Source organism: Aquarana catesbeiana, linkage group LG06 (genome assembly GCF_042186555.1).
Source record: "Aquarana catesbeiana isolate 2022-GZ linkage group LG06, ASM4218655v1, whole genome shotgun sequence".
NCBI lineage: Eukaryota > Metazoa > Chordata > Amphibia > Anura > Ranidae > Aquarana > Aquarana catesbeiana.
Window position 1 is genome coordinate 387815492 of NC_133329.1, and position 22045 is coordinate 387837536.

At 43.8% G+C, this 22045-nt stretch overlaps 1 protein-coding gene across 4 annotated transcripts in view; it reads left to right on the top strand.

The window, feature by feature from the left end:
- Positions 1–1042: 1042 nt before the first annotated feature.
- PRKAG3 (protein kinase AMP-activated non-catalytic subunit gamma 3) overlaps positions 1043–22045 on the top strand; it is a 65210-nt gene continuing 44207 nt past the window's right edge. The window contains exons 1-4 of one of the 4 annotated variants that reach the window (XR_012245022.1): positions 1043–1210; positions 8864–8909; positions 13817–13923; positions 21865–21946. Coding sequence is in view for 2 of the 4 variants with exons in the window: in XM_073634306.1 (XP_073490407.1) it covers positions 1160–1210; positions 8864–8909; positions 13817–13923; positions 21865–21946 (286 nt within the window). In the remaining 2 variants the exon portion in view is untranslated. The remainder of the gene's footprint in view (positions 1211–8863; positions 8910–13816; positions 13924–21864; positions 21947–22045) is intronic. The other 3 variants (XM_073634306.1, XR_012245023.1, XM_073634307.1) reach the window with 3 other exon arrangements.

A 22045-nucleotide genomic window follows, 5' to 3' on the forward strand; every position in this document is an offset into this window, starting at 1 on the left:
AAGTTCGTTTGGCTGTACTTCTATGGATCACAGGAGTGAAATTCGTTTTGCACTCCTGTGACCCGTTTTCAGAAGAGATCGGTCTGAAGTCGGTCCAGGGCCCACATCATCAGGACAATGGAAGTCGGGATCCGCAAGGTCCCTGGATCGATACCTGGCTCATCCTCTGAGTGAGCCGCTGAGAGCCTGAGTCCCGCCCCCTCCACAGCCCAGCGCTCCAATGAGCGGGGAGGGAGAAGAGCAGAGAGCTGTGACTGACAGTCAGCAGCTCTCTGCTCACGGAGCTGTGAGAACTGAGCGATCGGCGGTGTTGGATCGCTCGGTTCTCAGTGCAGAGGTGCCGGGGGACAGATGCAGCATCCACGTAGGTAAGTATGATTCTGGGACAAACTCGATTCCCATACTTCTCTTTTAAGAACCTGGGGCAGTAAAGAGCCCAGGAATAGCAAGAGAGGTGTATAAGTGAACGTGTATCCAAATAAAAAACGTGAAATAAGAGTAGAGACCCATAAAAGAGTATAAGTCAGGAAGTTGTACTGTGCCATCGTATGGATGGAAGTTGTACTGTGCCATTGTACCATTAGATGGAGGTTGTACTGTGCCATCATAAGGATGGAAGTTGTACTGTGCCATTGTACCATTAAAAAAAGGTTGTTATGCGCCATCATATAGATGGAGCTTGTACTGTGCCATTGTACCATTAGATGGAAGTTGTACTGTGCCATCATATAGATGGAGGTTGTACTGTGCTATCATATAGATGGAGGTTGTACTGTGCTATTATATAGATGGAGGTTGTACTGTGCTATTATATAGATGGAGGTTGTACTGTGCTATTATATAGATGGAGGTTGTACTGTGCCATCATATAGATGAAAGTTGTACTGTGCATTCAGTAATAATAATAGATGACCCCTCTGTGTATCTCTCGCTGTCTATGATGATGATGAGAGGTGATGGTGCTCAGTATCGCCCCCTGTGGCTTTCTCTGGTAGTGCAGAGTGATGATCTCGGGACTCTCCGGTGGCTGACATTCAATCCGGGGAGGAGGAGGGGAGGGGCGGGGAGGAGAGCCGTCCGGGCTCCGCACACACACAGGAGATCTCCGGGGAGGATGGGGTAGGGAGCCGGCAGAGCCGGGCTGGTAGAGGCGGCAGACATGGAGGTGGAATGTGCTATGGAGGTTATGGAGAGCGACAACCCGGAGCAGGTGAGACCCCCGGGGGGAGCAATGATCGGATCTACCGGACCGGGGAATACATCATGTCTGCTATCTATATGTATATATATACATCTTTATATACCACCCCCATATATATATATATATATATATATATATATATATATATATATATATATATCACATCTCTGTATATACCCCATATATATATATATATATATATATATATATATATCTATAATATCATTGTATTCATCTACTCTTCATTCTCTATATACATCTCTTCTCTCTATAGATAGATGTCACCCCATCATCATATTTAATACCCCTCCCCCTTCTATATACTCCTCTCCACATATATATATATATATATATGTATATATATACATATACAGGGCAGGCAGATGGGTCGGGCTCAGTATTGGATCTGTATGGATAATGGGTGTAATAAGATTTGTAAACTCCCTTTGTATCTTCTCATCACAGCGTATCCCCGTATACTCATCACCCTTCATCACCCCGTATACCTATCACCTCGTATACCCATCACCTTGTATACTCATCACCCTTCATCACCCCGTATACCCATCACCTCGTATACTCATCACCCTTCATCACCCCGTATACCCATCACCTCGTATACTCATCACCCTTCATCACCCCGTATACCCATCACCTCGTATACTCATCACCCTTCATCACCCGTATACTCATCACCCTTTATCATCCGTATACTCATCACCCCGTATACTCATCACCCTTCATCACCCCGTATACCCATCACCCTTCATCACTCTGTATACTGATCATTCTATATACCCCCTATATCTATCTATCCCTATAGTTCTCTTTCGCTAGCTCTATATATATTTATACATATATATCCCTCTATTTATATCTTTCTATATATATATTTCTATTTCTAGCTCTCTATTCATATATTTCTCTCTCTGGGACTTGAAGTCTTTTTATACTTGTATCCTGTTACCTCCGTATGATCCCCCCTCCCCCCTCTACCTGTTATGGATGAATAGGGTGTCGCTCGGTCCCTCCATACATCGGGGTGGGGGGGGTCATACAGAGTTCTTCATGTACATTGGGGGGGGGGGGGGGTCTGTGGTTTGGTTTCCTCCTCAGCTGATATATAAATTATAATTGAATTATTATAAAATGCAATGAATTCAGGATTATATGGAGACATCCATTCTGTCCGGCACACTCAGCCCCCCCCCCCCCCCCCCATGGTGTATTTGGGGGGGTCACAGATACTCGGAGAGAAGGATGGATGGGGTTTTCTTTCAGTGATAATATTTAGTTTGGATTGGATGTCTCATTATAGACCCCCCTCTGTGTACAATGATGAGGACATTCTTCATCTTCCTCATCTGATGATCCCGGAATGCAGCCACCAGGGCTGGTCACACGTAATGTCATATATTACACCTTAGAAGTCCTGAGATGTGGGGGCTGCATTTGTTTTCCTTTTTTTTTCAGGCTAAGATCTTTTTCTGCAAGTACAGAATAATCTCTAAAAGAAAGCGAATCCCCACACTGCCTAGAATGGCAAGGATACAATCCTAGTTGCAGCAAACACCGAATGGATCAACAACAAAAAAAAAGTCAATAGAATCCAAATCAATATGTGATGTTGCGCTCTAGGTAGTGCCTAAATTAATAGCATACAGAATATCCTTAATCATAAACATAAAATGCCAAAAGGGCAATCAATATAAAGTGCAAGTGCTACAAATAGTGACAAACAAATATATATTGCGTGAAAACCAATGTAAGAAAAAAATACATACAGTGGGGACGGAACGTATTCAGACCCCCTTAAATTTTTCACTCTTTGTTATATTGCAGCCATTTGCTAAAATCATTTAAGTTCATTTTTTTCCTCATTAATGTACACACAGCACCCCATATTGACAGAAAAACACAGAATTGTTGACATTTTTGCAGATTTATTAAAAAAGAAAAACTGAAATATCACATGGTCCTAAGTATTCAGACCCTTTGCTCAGTATTTAATAGAAGCCCCTTTTGATCTAATACAGACATGAGTCTTTTTGGGAAAGATGCAACAAGTTTTTCACACCTCCCTCCTATCCACTGTTGAGGTACTCAAAAGAAAACCCTTATTAGCTGTGGCAGGAATTTGGATTACCTTTATTTTCTTATGACGTTACCTTACGGCAGTAAAGTAAGGGACCACCTTGCACAGAGGTGTAATTTACACTGAAGATTTCTTATCACCAAGTCACCAATAACTTTTTTTTGGATTTGCACCAACTGCTATTTCGTATAGCAGCCACTATTTTAGTTCACTGTTATAAGGACTTTTTATATACGATCAAGAACTCCACTTCTGAAATATATATATGTTTTTTTTCTTACATTGGTTTTCATGCAATATATATTTGTTTGTCACTATTTGTAGCACTTGCACTTTATATTGATTGCCCTTTTGGCATTTTATGTTTATGATTAGGGATATTCTGTATGCTATTAATTTAGGCACTACCTAGAGCGCAACATCACATATTGATTTGGATTCTACAGAATAATCTCTGTTCACCCTGATAGAAATGCAGATTCCTCGTCACTTTCTGTGTGCAGAACTGAAATCTGAAATTATTGTATCTGTATTCCCAGCTATCTCCTGAAAACTACACAACCCCTTCTCCCTATGTAATGGAGAGCAGGGAAGGGGGAGGGTGTTTGTAGTCCAAATCAAGAGAGCAGCCCAGGGTGACAACACTGCTCCTCCATAGATCCAGTACAGTATGAGCAGTGTCATCCTAGGACAGGAAGTGTGTCACTGGCAGGATCACTACAATTGGTAGTTAACAAATACAGCCACCTTATCTAAGGACCGGTATGATGCAATGTATAAAATCTTTGGGTTTAGATACATCTTAGGTTCACATCTCTGCGTGTTTGCAGGCCATGTTTGCACGGGCAGCAGCAGCCCATTCATTTCAATGGACTGCCACGCCTATTTTTCCGCAAAAAAAAAAAAAGGTGAATGCAGCTTTTTCAAAAATGCAGCCACAGGTAAAATGTGTGTGGGAACCGCAGGGAAATCGCATGGTCAATGAATGGCATTCCCACGCGTTTCGGCTGAGCAGTGCATTTTCACTGCAGTTGGTTGCGGGTGCAGAAATCGCTGCGATTCCTGCAACCTGAAGCCACGCGCAGAAGTGTCAACCTAGGGTCAGGCTCCATTCTTGTGGGGCGTGGATCGCCACGATTCCGCCTCACGATTTCAAATGGCTGAAAAACCCGGGACGTGTTTGCGATGCCATTACTTATTGGCACCTCAATTGCTCAGCGGTTTTCCTGTGACAAAGCGTGCCGCAAGATTGCGGCGCGGCACAATCGAACAGACAACAACTGCGACAAAATCACAGGTGCGATTGGGATGCTATTAGAAGTAATGGCATCGCAAATTCGTCCTGCGTTTTGCAGCCAGTTGAAATTGCAGGGCAGAATCGTGGCGATTTCGTGCTGCGATCATGTGTGAATGGAGCCTAAAGCTGACCATACGCTCTACATGCTCACCAGCAAGGCAATTTTACTTTCTATGTCTTCAATTCACAGCAACACATAGGGGTCAATTTACTAAAGGGAAAAGGACTGTGCACTTTGCAAGTGCAGTTGCTCCAGAGCTTAGTAAATGAGCAGAAGCTCTGCTGACTTCCATCATCCAATCATGTGCAAGCACAAATACTGTTTTTTTATTTTCCTTGCACGTGATCTTTGCAAAGTGAAGCTTTACCTCATTTACTAAGCTCTGGAGCAACTGCACTTTGCAAAGTGCACAGTCTATTTGCCTTTAGTAAATCAACCACATTTTCAACCAAAAAAAAAAAAGATAAAAAAACAAAAAAAAAGCAATCACGGCAATGCATTCTCACAACACATTGCAGCGCATGTTCACAGCGCACACCAGCGTGTGCGTTAGGCACATTGTGTGATGGAAATGAGCCCTGAGGGTGATTGTGAACTCATTCAGGTTATGGTCTCTGTATTTGATAATCCCGGACTTGTCCTTGTATAACATTCCACAGAAGAGGCAGCCGGTGATGTGTGTGCGGATGAGTGATCTGGGGATTAATGTGGATTGCAGCAAGGAAGAGCGATTTATTTCCACGGCGCGATGAATGAGCACAATCCCGGGGGGATTTGGCTGTTTTTACAAATATTGCATTTTTATTAATGATATTAGGAACCATTTCTGCCCATTTTACTCTTTAGAAACCACCTGTAATAAAAATATTAATGAGCCAAAATGTACACTGTGGGGGGGGGGGGGGGGTGAATGGGGCTGTGTTGTGGCCCCAATATTCCCACCATTTAAAAACCCATTCAGCTGCCAAAAAAAGGCAGGGATGTGGCAATATTGCCACTTTAATGCATGTCAACCGCTCCTGTTCAGCTTTCTGAAAAGCAATCCACCATGGGGGTCAGGGATAAGTAACAAAAAGTTCAGGGGTCAGGAATAAGTAACAAAAAGTGCAGGGGTCGGGAATAATGAGTTTAGAGGTCAGAAGTGATTAACACACTGTGCAGGGATCAGGAATAAGTAACACAGAGTGCAGGGGTCAGGAATCATTAACATAAAGTGCAGGGGTAAGTTATACAGAGTGCAGGGGTCAGGAATAAGTAACACTTAGTGCAGGGGTGAGGGGTAAGTTATACAAAGTGTGTCACGGTTATGCAGTAATGTTTGTCTGTCAGCTTACCTCTCCTCCATGTGTTCACCTTTAGAGGCCAGCCACTCTCACCTGACTGCTTAAATAATCTTCCCTTAGCATAGCTCCACCCCAGCCTCTAATTAGGAACACTATATTAACCTGTTCTTTGCAAGCCAACCTCGCTGATCAATATTGTGATTTGGCTTCCATGTGCTTATTGCTGTGTGTCCTACGTCTGATACTGTTTACTGATCTTGGCTTGTTCTTGACTATTCCTGCTTGCTTGTGACCCGGACCTTTTGGCGTGTTCTCTGTCTATTCCTGTCTGCTATTTGCCCTGACCTTTGGCTTATCTCCTGACTATCCCTTGTTGTCCTGGGCTGCTGCTTCCTCTCTGTCCTCCTGTAGCCTACTGTGAGCGTGAGCTGGGAGACCCTGGGGGACGCGACCTGGAGCCAGTTGCAGAGCAGTCCATCCTCACCACTGGAGGCTCTGGTGAACACCTGCTGGCTCCTAGACTCTGCGCCCTGGGGAATATTATGCTCTAGCTCCATGTGGGATCTGTGTTGTTGCTTTAGTGGACCTGCCTTCCTGAACCACCCAGTGTTCCATCCGCAGCAGTCAGCCGTAGGGTCCACTAGCTTGCGGTGCACTACAGACCCCATAGGGGTGCATCTGTCACCTGGACTCAGATGACCTGACAGAGTGCAGGGTTCAGGGGTAAGTTGCACAGAGTGCAGGGGTCAGGGGTAAGTTGCACAGAGTGCAGGGGTCAGGAATCAGTAACACAAAGTGCAGGGGTGAGGGTAAAGTTATACAGAGTGCAGGGTTCAGGGGTAAGTTGCACAGAGTGCAGGGGTCAGGGGTAAGTTGCACAGAGTGCAAGGGTCAGGAATCAGTAACACAAAGTGCAGGGGTGAGGGTAAAGTTATACAGAGTGCAGGGGTCAGGAATAAGTAACACTTAATGCAGGGGTCAGGAATAAGTAACACTTAATGCAGGGGTCAGGAATAAGTAACACAAAATGCAGGTGTCCACAATCAGTAACACAAAATGCAGGTGTCCACAATCAGTAACACAAAATGCAGGTGTCAAGGGTAAGTAACACAAGGTGCAGGTGTCAGGAATCAGTAACACAAAGTGCAGGGATCAGGGGTAAGTAACACAAAGTGCAGGGGTCAGGGGTAAGTAACACAAAGTGCAGGGGTCAGGAATAAGTTACACACAGTGCAGGGGTAAGTTACACACAGTGCAGGGGTCAGGGGTAAGTAACTCAAAGTGCAGGGGTCAGAGGTAAGTTACAAAAAGTGCAGGGGTCAGGAATAAGTTATACAGAGTACAGCAGTAAGTTACACACAGTGCAGGGGCCCGGGGTAAGTTACACACAGTGCAGGGGTCCGGGGTAAGTTACACACAGAGCAGGGGTAAGTAACACAAAGTGCATGGGTCAGGGGTAAGTAACATAGAGTGCAGGGGTCAGGAGCAAGTAGTGCAGAAGTCAATAATATGTAACAGAGAGTGCAGGGGTCAGGAGAAGGTAAAACAGAGTGCAGAGGTAAGGAGTAAATAATAGCATGTGGGATCACAATCTACCTGTCACATGGCTACAGTTGATGGGTAGATTGCCATTGGCTGGTTGCTGACCTAAGAGTTAGAGGGTAAATCAACCCTTTACTAATGCGACTCTGTCATCACATAACAGCATTTTTATAATCACTTTAATCGCAACTACAATCTTCAGTCTTGAAGACCCTTTAGGATCTGACACACTAATGAATGTCCGGTAATTGGCCCCCCCCCGCCATGTGTTGTGGTTCCATCTGCTACATAATCACTGCACCCTGAAGTGACATAAGGATGGACGGACCCACAGGTGACAGAGGGGGGAATCCAGGCATGCGGCACTCCCAGAAGTACTTTTCTGGCTTATTATTATATTTATTATAATACAGGATATATATATATATATATATATATATATATATATATATATAGCACCAACAGCAGACACAGCGCTCTACAATATAAAGGGGACAGTACAATTGCAGTACAGTTCAATACAGAAGGAATAGGAGGGCCCTGCTCATGGAGCTTACAATCTAAAGGGAGGGGCTTATGGATCAATATGCAGATCAGGAGCTGAGATTTTCTGATCCATATGCTCACCTGACTAGAGAGAGCCAGGAAACTGGCATTTTCAGAAGGAGGTTGGCACTGGCTGCCTCCATAGAAATGTTTTCTGTACAGTATATCAAATTTAATTGCCAACCTTCTGAAAATGCTAATTGCCCAGCATCATGTTTTTCCATATTGAGCCCTGGATCGGGAACATATGTGCAGATAGGGAGTTGTTCATTTTCTGGCAGAATACTTCTTCATAGTCAGTGACCCAGAGGGTGGCGAAGACACAGATGAGCATGACTTCAAGGTAACAAATTGCCCTTAGAGTGTATGTACAGGCAAAGAGTATTGTTTAGTTTTGGAAAGAGCGGGGAAAGATTGAGGACAATGCCAGTTTATTTTTTTGCTTTCTTTGTCCCAGGTGATTTCCCTTCACTTCCTGTACTGGAGACACAACAGGAAGTGATGGGAGGGCTCTACAAACTTAGTGAAATTCCTCTTTTATACAACTGTCACCTGAATAAAGGTGTCCCCATAGGAACATTTATCCTCACCTCCTATTCTGGTGACAACTTAAAATGTTTAGATTTCCCCTCACTTTCAGGTTCAAAGAGCGTGAAATTACTGTAATGAGCAGAACACAGACAACAATACAAACCTGGCAGAGTTCTTGCCCTTTCCTTACTCTATCCAGGACCAATTAACTTGACTATATATGCATTTTAAATAGGGCAGAATATGTATGTGAAGAGCGGCCAGTAATTCGGAGAGACATTTGCTGCTGTTTCTTCGCCTGTCACATAGAATTCCCCGTATAGTGTGCTCTGCATTCCCCTGCCTGACATCTTTGTCTTTGTTGTAGGAGGAAGACTTCCCCGCTCCGGAGTTTCCTATTTTTTGCACTCCAGGTAATATAAGAGGCAACCAATAGTCTCCTTATTTTTTTCTCTCTTTTTTTTGTTATAAACTTGGCTTTATTTACACAAGTAACGTGTGTGGTTTGTAAGTTAGTATCTAGAAGGGGTCCGTATTTGTTCATTACATAGGCAGTCTTTGCTTAGTAGTGCTGCACAATGACTGTGCTTAACCACTTCAGCCCCGGAAGATTTGGCTGCTGAATGACCGGGCTATTTTTTGCGATTCGGCACTGAGTCGCTTTAACTGACAATTTTGCGGTTGTGCACCCAAACAAAATTGACGCCTTTTTTCCCCCACAAATAAAGCTTTCTTTTGGTGGTATTATTAACCAAAAAAGAGCGACAATTTTGAAAAAAACACAATATTTTGTACTTTTTGCTATAATAAATACCCCCATTTTTTTAAAAAAAAGCTAATTTTTTTTCTCAGTTTAGGCCGATATGTATTCTTCTACATATTTTTGGTAAAAAATAATCGCAATAAGCGTATATTGATTTTTTTGTGCAAAAGTTATAGCGTCTACAAAATAGGGGATAGATTTATAGCATTTTTATTATAATTTTTTTTTTTACTAGTAATGGCGGCGATCTGTGATTTTATCGGGACTGCGACATTATGGCGGACACTTTGGACACTTTTGACACATTTTTGGGACCATTGACATTTATACAGCGATCAGTGCACTGATTAATGTAAAAATGTCACTGGCAGGGAAGGGGTTAACACTAGGGGGCGATCAAGGGGTTTAAGTGTGTTCCCTGCTACATGTTTCTAACTGAAGGGGAAGGGGGAGGGGACTGACTAGAGGAAGTGGCGGATCGTGGTTCCTAGCTATTAGGACCACACAATCTGTCATTCCTCACAGAACAGAACAGGGATTTGTGTGTTTACATACACACACACGTACCTGTTCTGCCTCTTGTGCTCGCGATCACTTTTGGCCGGGGATCATCGCGACCATCGGCCTCCGGCGGCAAGCGCGTGCCTGCTATCCTGATCCCGCGAGCCGACGTATAGCTACGGCGGTTCACGGGATCGCGCCGACCTGCCGCAGTAAAATGACGGCGGCTGGTCGGCAAGCGGTTAAAGTATATCTCCAGCCAAAACTTTTTATTTTTCTAGTTTTTGATATAAGGCCAGGTTCACACATATGGTCAGGGAATGCATGCTAATCGCAAAAATTCTTAATGGCACCCCCATGCATCGGAAAACGTGGCACAGTTTTAGGTGCGTGAAACCAGTACCATGTGATCACTGTGACCAATTATAGCAGATCCCATGACAATTGTACACAATGAAGGGCTTTGATACATGCCATTCATTGTGTGCTATTGTGTTGATCTCTGTGATTGGTCACAGTGATCACATGGTACAGACAGGGCCCATCGCAGCCCAGCTGTACCATGTGATTAGCTGTGCCCAATCGCAGCTAATCACAATAGTAAACATTGAATGATTCCATTTCATTCCGTAAAAATGGTTGCTTACAACAGTGAAATTCACTGGAATAAACAATCTTAATGTGCAAGAAAAAAAAATCCTGATCACTTCCCCAGAGTAGTACAGTGTTGCTATGGTAACATTGTATTGCTCTGGTCAAAGTATGCTAAAATATTGTAAAAAAAAAAAAAAAGAAGCAAAAAATGTATTTAAAAAAATATTAAATTAAACTTAAATTATTAAATTTATAAATATTAAATTATTATTAATTGTTTTCTACATACTGTCACCAGTCAGTGTCCCTGATCACTGCCACACCATTTTTATAATGACGCTGTACTGCACTGGTGACAGTATGTAGAAAAAGAAAATTGTGAAAAAAAAATGTAAATTCAGTTTTTTTTAAGTGAAAAAATTATATCTTCAAAACACTCGCAATGCCTCTTACTAAATACCTTGGACTGTCTACTTTCCAAAAAGGGGCAGTTTGTGGGGGGTATTTGTACTGTCCTGGCATTTTAAGGCCTCAAGAAATGAGATAGGCCGTCAGTACATCAGGATTGATCAATTTTTCAGATACAGTGCCTTGAAAAATTATTCATATCCCTTGAAATTTTCCACATTTGTCATGTTACAACCAAAAACGTAAATGTATTTTATTGGGATTTTATGTGATAGACCAACACAAAGTGGCACATAATTGTGAAGTGGAAGGAAAATGATAAATGGTTTTCAAAATGTTTTACAAAAAAAAATGTGAAAAGTGTGGGGTACGTTTGTATCAAGCCACCCTGAGTCAATACTTTGTAGAACCCCCTTTCACTGCAATTACAGCCGCAAGTCTCTTTGGGGATGTCTCTACCAGCTTTGCACATCTAGAGAGGGACATTTTTGCCCATTCTTCTTTGCAAAATAGCTCAAGCTCTGTCAGATTGCATAGAAAGCATCTGTGAACAGCAATTTTCAAATCTTTCCACAGATTCTCAATTGGATTTAGGTCTGGACTTTGACTGGGCCATTCTAACACATGAATATGTTTTGATCTAAACCATTTCATTGTAGCTCTGGCTGTATGTTTAGGGTCGTTGACCTGCTGGAAGGTGAACCTCCGCCCAAGTCTCAAGTCTTTTGCAGACTCTAACAGGTTTTCTTCTAAGATTGACCTGTATTTGGCTCCATCCATCTTCCCATCAACTCTGACCAGCTTCCCTGTCCTTGCTGAAGAAAAGCATCCCCACAACAAGATACTGTCACCACCATGTTTCACGGTGGGGATGGTGTGTTCAGGGTGATGTGCAGTTTTCCACCACGCATAGCGTTTTGCTTTTAGGCCAAAAAGTTCAATTTTGGTCTGACCAGAGCACCTTCTTCCACATGTTTGCTGTGTCCTCCACATGGCTTCTCACAAACAGGTCTTCTTATGGCTTTCTTTCAACAATGGCTTTCTTCTTGCCACTCTTCCATAAAGACCAGATTTGTGGAGTGCACAACTAATAGTTGTCCTGTGGACAGATTCTCCCACCTGAGCTGTGGATCTCTGCAGCTCCTCCAGAGTTACCATGGGCCTCTTGGCTGCTTCTCTGATGAATGCTCTCCTTGCCGGGCTGGTCAGTTTAGGTGGACGGCCATGTCTTGGTAGGTTTGTAGTTGTGCCATATTTTTTTATAACCTAACCCTGCTTAAAACTTCTTCACAACTTTATCCCTGACCTGTCTGGTGTGTTCCTTGGCCTTCATGATGCTGTTTGTTCACTAAGGTTCTCTAACAAACCTCTGAGGGCTTCACAGAACAGCTGTATTTATACTGAGAATAAATTACACACAGGTGTACTGGTTAGATGTTACTAATTAGGAGACTCCTGAAGGCAATTGGTTCCACTAGAATTTAGTTAGGTGTATCTGAGTAAAGGGGGCTGAATACAAATGCACGCTACACTTTTCACAAATTTATTTGTAAAAAAATGTGAAAACCATTTATCGTTTTCCTTCCACTTCACAATTATGTGCCACTTTGTGTTGGTCTATCACATGAAATTCCAATAAAATACATTTACGTTTTTGGTTGTAACATGACAAAATGTGGAAAATTTCAAGGGGTATGAATACTTTTAGGCACTGTATATACCATAATGTGTGGACTCTATAACTTTCCTACAGACTAATTATTTAACACTGATTTGGGTTATATATATATATATTTGTTTATGGTTGAACTACATGGACTTTTTTCAACCTGACTAACTATGCAACTATATATATTCACCAAAGAAATGGAGCATAATACATTTCAATCTAAATTTATGGAAAAAGATCATTTATTAGCAAAATGTTGTAACAGAAACAAAGAAAAACGTGGTCTTTTTTTCATTTATAGTGCAAAAAATAAAAAACCCAGTGGTGATTAAATACCACCAAAAGAAATCTCTATTTGTGTGAAGAAAATAATAAAAATGCCATATGGGTGCAGCATTGTATGATCGCGACAGCGCTGAAAGCTTAAAATTGGCCTGGGCAGGAAGGTGCTTGGTATTGAAGTGGTTAAAAAAGGGTCGGGGACGGTTTCTCGTATAGCAGCGCATTCAAATGTAATTCAAACGCAGCACGCAGGACCCACACAAGTGTGAGCCTAGTGAATGTGGGGAAAGGTTAGAACCTTTGTCGGCTTTTTACCGTTGCCTGGGACTCTCTTACTCTCACTTGGTTGTTTTGCCTGCCTGCACCATAACAAACAATAATGCTGTAAGGGCCAGCTACCTGCATCCTAGCAACAAAATTTTGCAACACGGCAGCATTGGTTGCTAAGGCGCTGGCGGCCAAACCACTGCGATATTGCTTGCTGTGCCTGTGGCAACCAAATGGGGGCAGTAAAAATGAGGTGGCATCTAGGGGTGTATTTGGGTCCATGAGGTGGCATCCGAGGGTGGGGTTAATGATGCTGTCTTATTTTTGGTTTGCTAAGACACTGGCACCTGGATCACAGTGTCATTGGTTGCTGTGCCAGCATCCTAGCAACCAAAATGGGCAGTAAAAATGAGGTGGCTTCTAGGGGTGTGTTTAGGTCCATGAGGTGGCATCCGAGGGTGGGGTTAATGATGCTGCCTCATCATTGGTTGCTAGGACACTGGCAGCTGGGCCACAGTGTCATTGGTTGCTGTGCCAGCATCCTAGCAACCAAAAGGGAGTAGTAAAAATGGGGTGGCATCCAGGGTGGGAGTGATAGGTGCTGGTAGTACTGGGGGAGGGGTTGCTCACTGATTAACCAAGGCATGCTCCTGTGTATTCTGCAATTATGGGATGACCCCCTACTGACTGTTGGGTAAGGGGTTTGCCTAATTTCCCACCATGGCAACAGCAGATTCAGAAGGACAGGATGGTCCGAGAGAACCAAAAACCTCAGAACATGGTTGGTGTTCATGTGTTGATTCATATTATATAATAATTTGCGGTCTGTCCTGCAGATTTGGGGGAGGATGCCGCGGTCTACATGGAATTCATGATGAAGAGCCCGTGTTATGACGCCATCCCTACAAGCTGCAAGCTGGTCGTGTTTGACACCACGCTACAGGTCAGCACCGCTATGGTTACACGTGTGGGACCTCTGCAATCTTCTAAGATAACTTCATATGAAATGTTTATTGCAAACCACAAAGATAGCTAGAACCTGAATATGTTCAAAAATAGGAGTACAAAGAACATTCGTTCGACACATAGAACAAAGGAAATTTGTACGGCTCCACCCGCTATACCAACCTGAAGAATACACCCCATTTTTGGGGGGATTTGTCATTAAAATGAGACACCAACATGCATTGGAGGACATTTATCATTGCTATCATAGCGATCAGGTGAGCCAGAATCGTACGTTCCAGGTCCCGATCGTTAGAACGGGGCCCAGGACTCTCGGTGAGACCCCGGTCTCTGTGCTGGGAGCACACCATGCGGCGCGCTCCCAGCACAAAAGGAAATACGCAAATATGCGGCCCCACGGGAAAAATGCCCAGTCCAGTGGGGCCGCATATTTGTGTTATGTCGTTGCCAAGGGGTTCATTGAATAAGCTGAAGTTTGAAGCTAATTGGCTACTATGCACAGCTGCACCGTATTCTGTGTTCTCCAGCTTTAGTAAATCTCTCCCTATGTGTGGAGATGGGCCTGTTCTGCCTAGCCAATTATCCCTAGTCTGGTTTATTTGCTTTGGTAAATCAGTAGTAGTAGCAGTCCATTATTGGACAATTTTTGTGAAATGAATTTTAATATGAATCAATGTAAAAAATACCACCTTTTTAAAGAATTTGGATTTGTGAGTTAACACCGTACCATGAAAGTCCTCGAGGCCTCAATCCACTGCCCAATCTACTTGTTCAATCTATAAAGAAAAGAGGTTGGGACTTTGAGTGAGGCACATGAGAGAAGCCGGATATGAGGTAAAAACATTTATTTTGGCAAATATACACGATTTATGAAACAAGTATACATCACATGGCATTCACAATAATGCTATCATGTGGAAGATAGGCTGGTATAATAGCCAGGAACCAATGCTATACATCTATAAAATAAGATAAAAGCAAGGCATTGAACAGTGTATGATGTCATGAACCAATATTGCTCCATATAGAAAACTGTTGAACAGGCACAATGAATGCATATAATAAATTGTATGTTGTATGTATGCATCCTAGAAGCGCTCAACACATTTTGGTGATATTTCCACCTCATCAGGAGCTTGTGTATACAACATATTTGTAGAGAGAGTATATTTATATGAAAAACCTACATGGTCTAATATTAACCCTAGGGATGGGCCGAACACCCCCCGGTTTAGTTCGCACCAGAACACCGCAAACAGGCAAAAAGTTCTAGCGAACATGCAAAGTCTATGGGACACGAACATAAAAAATAAAAAATCCTAATTTTAAAGGCTTATATGCAAGTTATTGCCATAAAAAAGTGTATGGGGACCCAGGTACTGCCCCAGGGGACATGTATCAATTTAAAAAAATCATCAGTTTTTCAGGAGCAGTGATTTTAATGAGGCCTAAAGTGAAACAATAAAAATGAAATATTCCTTTAAATATCGTGCTTCTGTGGTCCCCTTAGTCTGCCTGTAAAGTGGCGCATCTGTGCGATGTCTAGAACATGCTGCAGCAATAATGACATTTCTAAAGGAAAAAATGGAATTTAAACTTGCTTGTGGCAGTAATGTATTGTCGGCTCCCGGCAATATAGATTAAAAAAGAATGAAAAAAATAGCATAGGGTCCCCCCCCCCCCAGTCCATACCAGGCTCTTCGGGTCTGGTATGGATTTTGGATTTTAAGGGGAACTCCATGCCAAAATTTAAGACCCTTATCCGAGCATGCAGCCTGGAGGTCAGAATAGGGGGCGGATGACGAGCGAGCGCCCCCTCCCCCCCCTCCTGAACCATACCAGGCCACATGCCCTCAACATGGGGAGGGTGCTTTGGGGTCCCCCCCAAAGCACCTTTCCCCATGTTGTCGGGGACAAGGGCCTCTTCCCAACAACCCTGAGCTGTGGTTGTCGGGGTCTGACGTAACCGAGCGACCCCGCCCCCTTCTGACATCACATGAGGTCAGAAGAGGGCGGGGTCATTCGGATGCGTCATGTAAAACTCCTTGGGTTTCTGGGAACTGAAAACCATCCCTTGAAGACTGCTGCATGTTATCCTGTAAATCCATGCTGACACAATCCTCCTCCTCCTCTTCCTCCTGTGTGTTTGACAGCCCCACAGGAATGGAATCTGCATTAAGGCGGCCTTGAGAGGAAAGGAAGTCTTCCTCTTCCTCCCGCTGTTTTGCCTCGAGTGCCCTGTTGATGATTCCACGAAGCGTGTGCTCCAGCAGGAAGACTAGAGGGACAGTGTCACTGATGCATGCATTGTCGCTGCTCACCATCCTTGTGGCCCCTTAAATGGTGACAGGACAGTGCATGCATCCTTTTTTAGTAGCCAGTGGCATGGCGAAAAGAAGCCAAGCAACCCTGAGCCTGTCCTGGTGCCATACTCGCACAAGTACACAGGTCAATGTTGAGTTCCAACTGGTGGGCATGTCAAAAATGAGGCGGTTGGTAGGCAGGTTGAATTCCCATTGAATGTCAGCCAGCCTAGCACTGGCATTGTATGACTGCCGGAAATGCCCACAGACTTGTCTGGCCTGTCTCAGAAGATCTTGTAAGCCTGGGTACCTGCTAAAGAAATGCTGCCCCACCAAATTCAGGACGTGTGCCAAGCATGGAACATGTGTCAAGTGTCCTTGTCGGAGGGCGGAGAGAAGGTTGGTGCCATTGTCACTTACAACCATACCTCTGAGCCTGCCCCCGCAGAGCTGACAGAATCTCTGCCCCAGTGTGGCTCCTGTCCCCTAGACAGACCAGCTGAAGCACCGCGTGGCATATTTTAGCCTGACTGCTTGCGTAGCTTCTTGAATGCTTAGGGAGCACTGCTGGTTCAGAGGAAAATTCAGCAGAAGAGGCCATAGAGGAAGAAGAAGAGGAGGGGGTGGAGCAGACAGATTTAGCAGAATCACGACCAGCTTTTTAGGAAGCATGGTGGCGGAACAAGCTCCAACACTGAACCCAGCTGCCAGCAGATATACCCAGTGTGCTCTGAAGGAAATGTAACGTCCCTGACCATGCCGGCTGGACCATGAGATAGCAGTAATGTGAACCTTGCTGCTGACTGCCTTGTCCAACGAGGCCAAAACATTACCTTCCACATGACGGTAGAGAGCTGGAATGGCCTTACGTGAAAATAAATTTATTTTTGGAATCTGCCACTATGGTACAGCACATTCTACAAATTCACGAAAGGGGGCAGAGTCTACCAGATGAAAAGGCAGCAGTTGTACTGCTAGCAATTTGGCCAAGCTAGCATTTAGACGCTGAGCATGTGGATGGCTGGGACAGTATTTTTTTTTTTACAGTTCAGCAACTGGGGTAGCAAAATTTGCCTGGTGAAATCAACAGGTGGTGTACTGCTAGCAGATTGGGTGCAAGAACTTGTGGCACCTATTGCTATACCTTCCTCTCAGTGCAGGTTTTGGAGAGGACTTGAGGTATAGTAGGGGTTGAGATCCCAGATGAGGAGCAAGGAGAATTCTGTATTTTTTTTTATGATGTGGGTCTTTCAGGTGCTGTTGCCAATGGACTGCATGGCAGGTTGTCATATGTCTTGCCAAGCATGTGGTGCCCAAGCGGGTGGTGTTCTGGCCACGCTTGATCCGCTTCAGACAGAGATGGCAAACCGCAACGTGATCTACTACTGATCTATGTGTGATCTACTGCACATGTGTTGAAAAAAGCCCACACCAATGAACTTTTGGAAGTCAGCGGGGAGTCAGCAGTGCCCTGCACCTGTGGAGCTCTGTGGTGTGATGCAACAGGGTGTCTGCCCTTAAGCTGGCCCCTGGAGGACATCCTGCTTCGTTGGAGTTGTGCCTCCTCCTCCTCACTTTCCTTCTCTGTTCTCTCAGGCACCCAAGTACAGTCAGTGACCTCATCATCCCCTCCCTCCTCATCACTGGAGCAAACTTGGCAGTTTGCTGCAGCTAGGGGAACATGACTGCTAGTTTTCCATCCTTCTGTGGCACCCCCTCTCTCTAAGCTCATGTTACTCCCTTCCTCAACTTGGGAACCGACATCGGAGCCTTCAAATTGCTGCGCACCCTCCAGCAGCATGTAACCGACACTATTGTGGAATAATTCCGGTGACTCCTCCATGCATGATGGTGATGCTACTGAAGGTGTAACTGTGGACAAGGTGTCGGTGGAATAAGCCGCTTTGGCAGCTGCGGTGGAAGGCAAACTAGTATGAGCCTGGGTGACAGAGGAGGATGAGGACGGCTTAGTTATCCACTCCACCAACTCTTCTACATTTTGTGGCTCAACAACACGGCCAGCAGCAGAAAAAAAGGACAAGTGTGCCCCGTCTGCAGAGGATGCACCACGTCAGCGACCACCACTTTTCACTGTAGACACAGAGGCTGCTTGCCCTCTTTTAGTGGCCTGTGAGCATCTGCCTCTCCTTGGTGGCCTTCCAGACATGATGGGGATTTTTTTTTCACACCACACTACACTGTATTATATACTCTGCACTGCACTATATACTGTACAGTGAATGCACTGTATTATATACTGTACATCGCCTGCACTGTATTATATGCTGTACACCGCCTGAAGTGTATTATATACTGTACACCGACTGCACTGTATTATATACTGTACACCGCCTGATGTGTATTATATACTGTACACTGACTGCACTGATTTATATACGGTACACTCACCTGAATTGTATTACATACTATACACCGACTGCACTGTATTATATACTTTACATTGACTGCAATGTATTATATACTGTGTACACCGCTTGCACTGCATTATATACTGTACACTGCCTGCACTGTATTATATACTGTACACTGCCTACACTGTATTATATACTGTTCACTGACTGCAATGTATTGTATACTGTACACCGACTGCACTGTATTATATACTGTACACCGACTGCACTGTATTATATACTGTACACTGACTGCAGTGTATTATATACTGTACACCGACTGCACTGTATTATATACTGTACACTGACTGCACTGTATTATATACTGTACACTGACTGCACTGTAATATATATTCTACACTGCCTGTATATATATATATATATATATATATATATATATATATATATATATTACACTGACTACACACTCTATCCTCTAACCACTCTGCCTTTGGCCAATTATAGCTCTTACAGCACATCACGCTGTGATTGGCCAAAGCATGCAGGTCAGGTGCATGCTTTGGCTTATCAGCAGCCGTCAATGCACTGCGATCTAGCAGTGCATTATGGGGCGCTCGTCGGCGCGGGAACGTCCTGCGAGCGCCCCATATGTTAGTTTGTTCTACGAACACCCGATGTTCAAGTCGAACTTAAGTTCGACTCGAACATCGGGACCATCCTTAATTAACCCCAATGACGGGGAAAGAAGAGAGCAAAAGAAGCCGGGAGGAGGGAAATTATGGTGGTAGGGACCCCGAGAATGGAGCAAGCCCACAGCTCCCCATAGAGATGAGAGCGTCCATGCGTCGTTGCTGGTGGTGCACAGTAGTACCTCCAAGTGTCTATAAAGTAAAATATGTGTGTAGCTATAGTGAAATGAATGGTTAAATAACCATGATTTGTGGTCTTAGCATGAAAAGTGACTAAGACTTAGGAGTACCTTTCTCATAACTAATGTCCTCCAGACCCTTTATTGGCTTTGTTGTCCTTCTTTATACTCGCTCCATTTCCAGTACATCCTTCCTGAGGACTAGTGCCCAGAACTGGACAGCATACTCCAAGTGTGGCCGGACCAGAGTCTTGTAGAGCGGGAGAATTATTGCTTTATCTCTGGAGTTAATCCCCTTTTTAATGCATGCCAATATTCTGTTTGCTTTGTTAGCATCAGCTTGGCATTGCATGCCATTGCTGAGCCTATCATCTACTAGGACCCCCAGGTCCTTTTCCATCCTAGATTCCCCCAGAGGTTCACCCCCTAGTGAGTAGATTGCTTTCATATTTTTGGCACTCAAATGCATTATTTTTCTACATTTAACCTCATTTGCCATGCAGTTGCCCACCCCATTAATTTGTTCAGATCTTCTTGCAAGGTTTCCACATCCTGCAGAGAAGTTATTGCCCTGCTTAGCTTAGTGTCGTCCGCAAATATAGAGATTGAACCGTTTATCCCATCCTCCAGGTCATTTATGAACAAAGTAAACAGGATTGGTCCCAGCACAGAACCCTGGGGGACCCCACTTCCCACCCCTGACCATTCCGAATATTCCCTATTTATCACCACCCTCTAAACTCGCCCTTGTAGCCAGTTTTCAATCCGTGTACTCACCCTATGATCCATGCCAACGGACCTTACTTTGTATAGTAAACATTTATGGGGAACTGTGTCAAACGCTTTTGCAAAATCCAAATACACCACGTCTACGGGCCTTCCTTTATCTAGATGACAACTCACCTCCTCATAGAAGGTTAATAGATTGGTTTGGCAAGAACGATTCTTCATGAATCCATGCTGATTACTGCTAATGATACCGTTCTCATTACTAAAATCTTGTATATAGTCCCTTATCATTCCCTCCAAGAGCTTGCATACTATTGATGTTAGACTAACTAATTGGTCTGTAATTCCCAGGGATGTATCTTGGCCCTTTTTGAAATATTGGTGCTACATTGGCTTTTCTCCAATCAGCTGGTGCCATTCCAGTCAGTAGACTGTCAGTAAAAGTTAGGAACAATGGTCTGGCAATTACTTGACTGAGTTCCCTAAGTACCCTCGGGTGCAAGCCATCTGGTCACGGTGATTTATTAATGTTACGTTTCCCAAGTCTAATTTTAATTCTGTCCTCTGTTAACCATGGAGGTGCTTCCTGTGATGTGTCCTGAGGATAAACACTACAGTTTTGGTTATTAAAGCCCCCCGATTCCCTCGTGAAGACTGAGGAGTAGAATACATTCAATAGCTTTGCCATCTCCCCATCCTTTGTAACCAGATGTCCTTCCCCATTCTTTATGGGGCCAATATGGTCTGTCCTCCCTTTTTTACTGTTTATATACTTAAAGAATTTCTTGGGATTTTTTTTTTTGCTCTCCTCTGCTATGTGTCTTTTGTGTTCTATCTTAGCTTCCTTAATTGCACCCTTACATATCTTGTTGCATTCTTTGTAAAGTCTGAATGCTGATGATGATCCCTCAGCCTTGTATTTTTTGAAGGCCTTCTCCTTTGCTTTTGTATACACAAGCTCCTGATGAGGTGGAAGTATCACTGAAACGCGTCGAGCTTTACTAGGATGCATCCATATATGTATACAACATACGATTTATTATATGCATTAATTGTGCCTATTCAACAGTTTTCTATATGGAGCAATATTGGTTCATGACATCAATCACTGTTCAATGCCTTCTTTTTATCTTACTTTATAGATGTATAGCATTGGTTCATGGCTATTATACCAGCCTATCTTCCACATGATAGCATTATTGTAAATGCCATGTGATGTATACTTGTTTCATAAATCGTGTATATTTGCCAAAATAAATGTTTTTACCTCATATCTGGCTTCTTTCATGTGCCTCACTCAAAGTCCCAACCTCTTTTCTTTGTAATCAATAGGGATGGAGGCACCTGGTTCCTCCAGGTGCTTCATTCAAAGTCCCAACCTCTCCTCCTTGTGCAATCTATAGGACGTAGGCACAGTTATTTTGATTATTATCTGTGCAGCACATATTACTTATTGGTTTAGTAAATCAGTCCAACCAAGGGAAAGTTCTCCCAGCCGTGTATTTTGGAATTGTGTGTCTGTCAGCCAGCTGTACTTTCTGTCCTCGTCTTTAGCAAACGAGGGAACATTTATTTGTCCGTGTCCTCAATGTTTCTTCCCGGTACATTCCGCTTCTTGGTGTTCATCCAATCCTCTTGTCTCGCAGATAAAGAAAGCCTTTCTAGCATTAGTGGCCAATGGGGTGCGAGCGGCCCCTCTCTGGGATAGCAAGCAGCACTGCTTTGTGGGTAAGTGTCAGCGGCGCCCCCCATATAATGGTGATGGAACAATTGTACTCTTCCTGGACACAGCCTGGCATGCTACTATATCTATATTTCCTATATTGT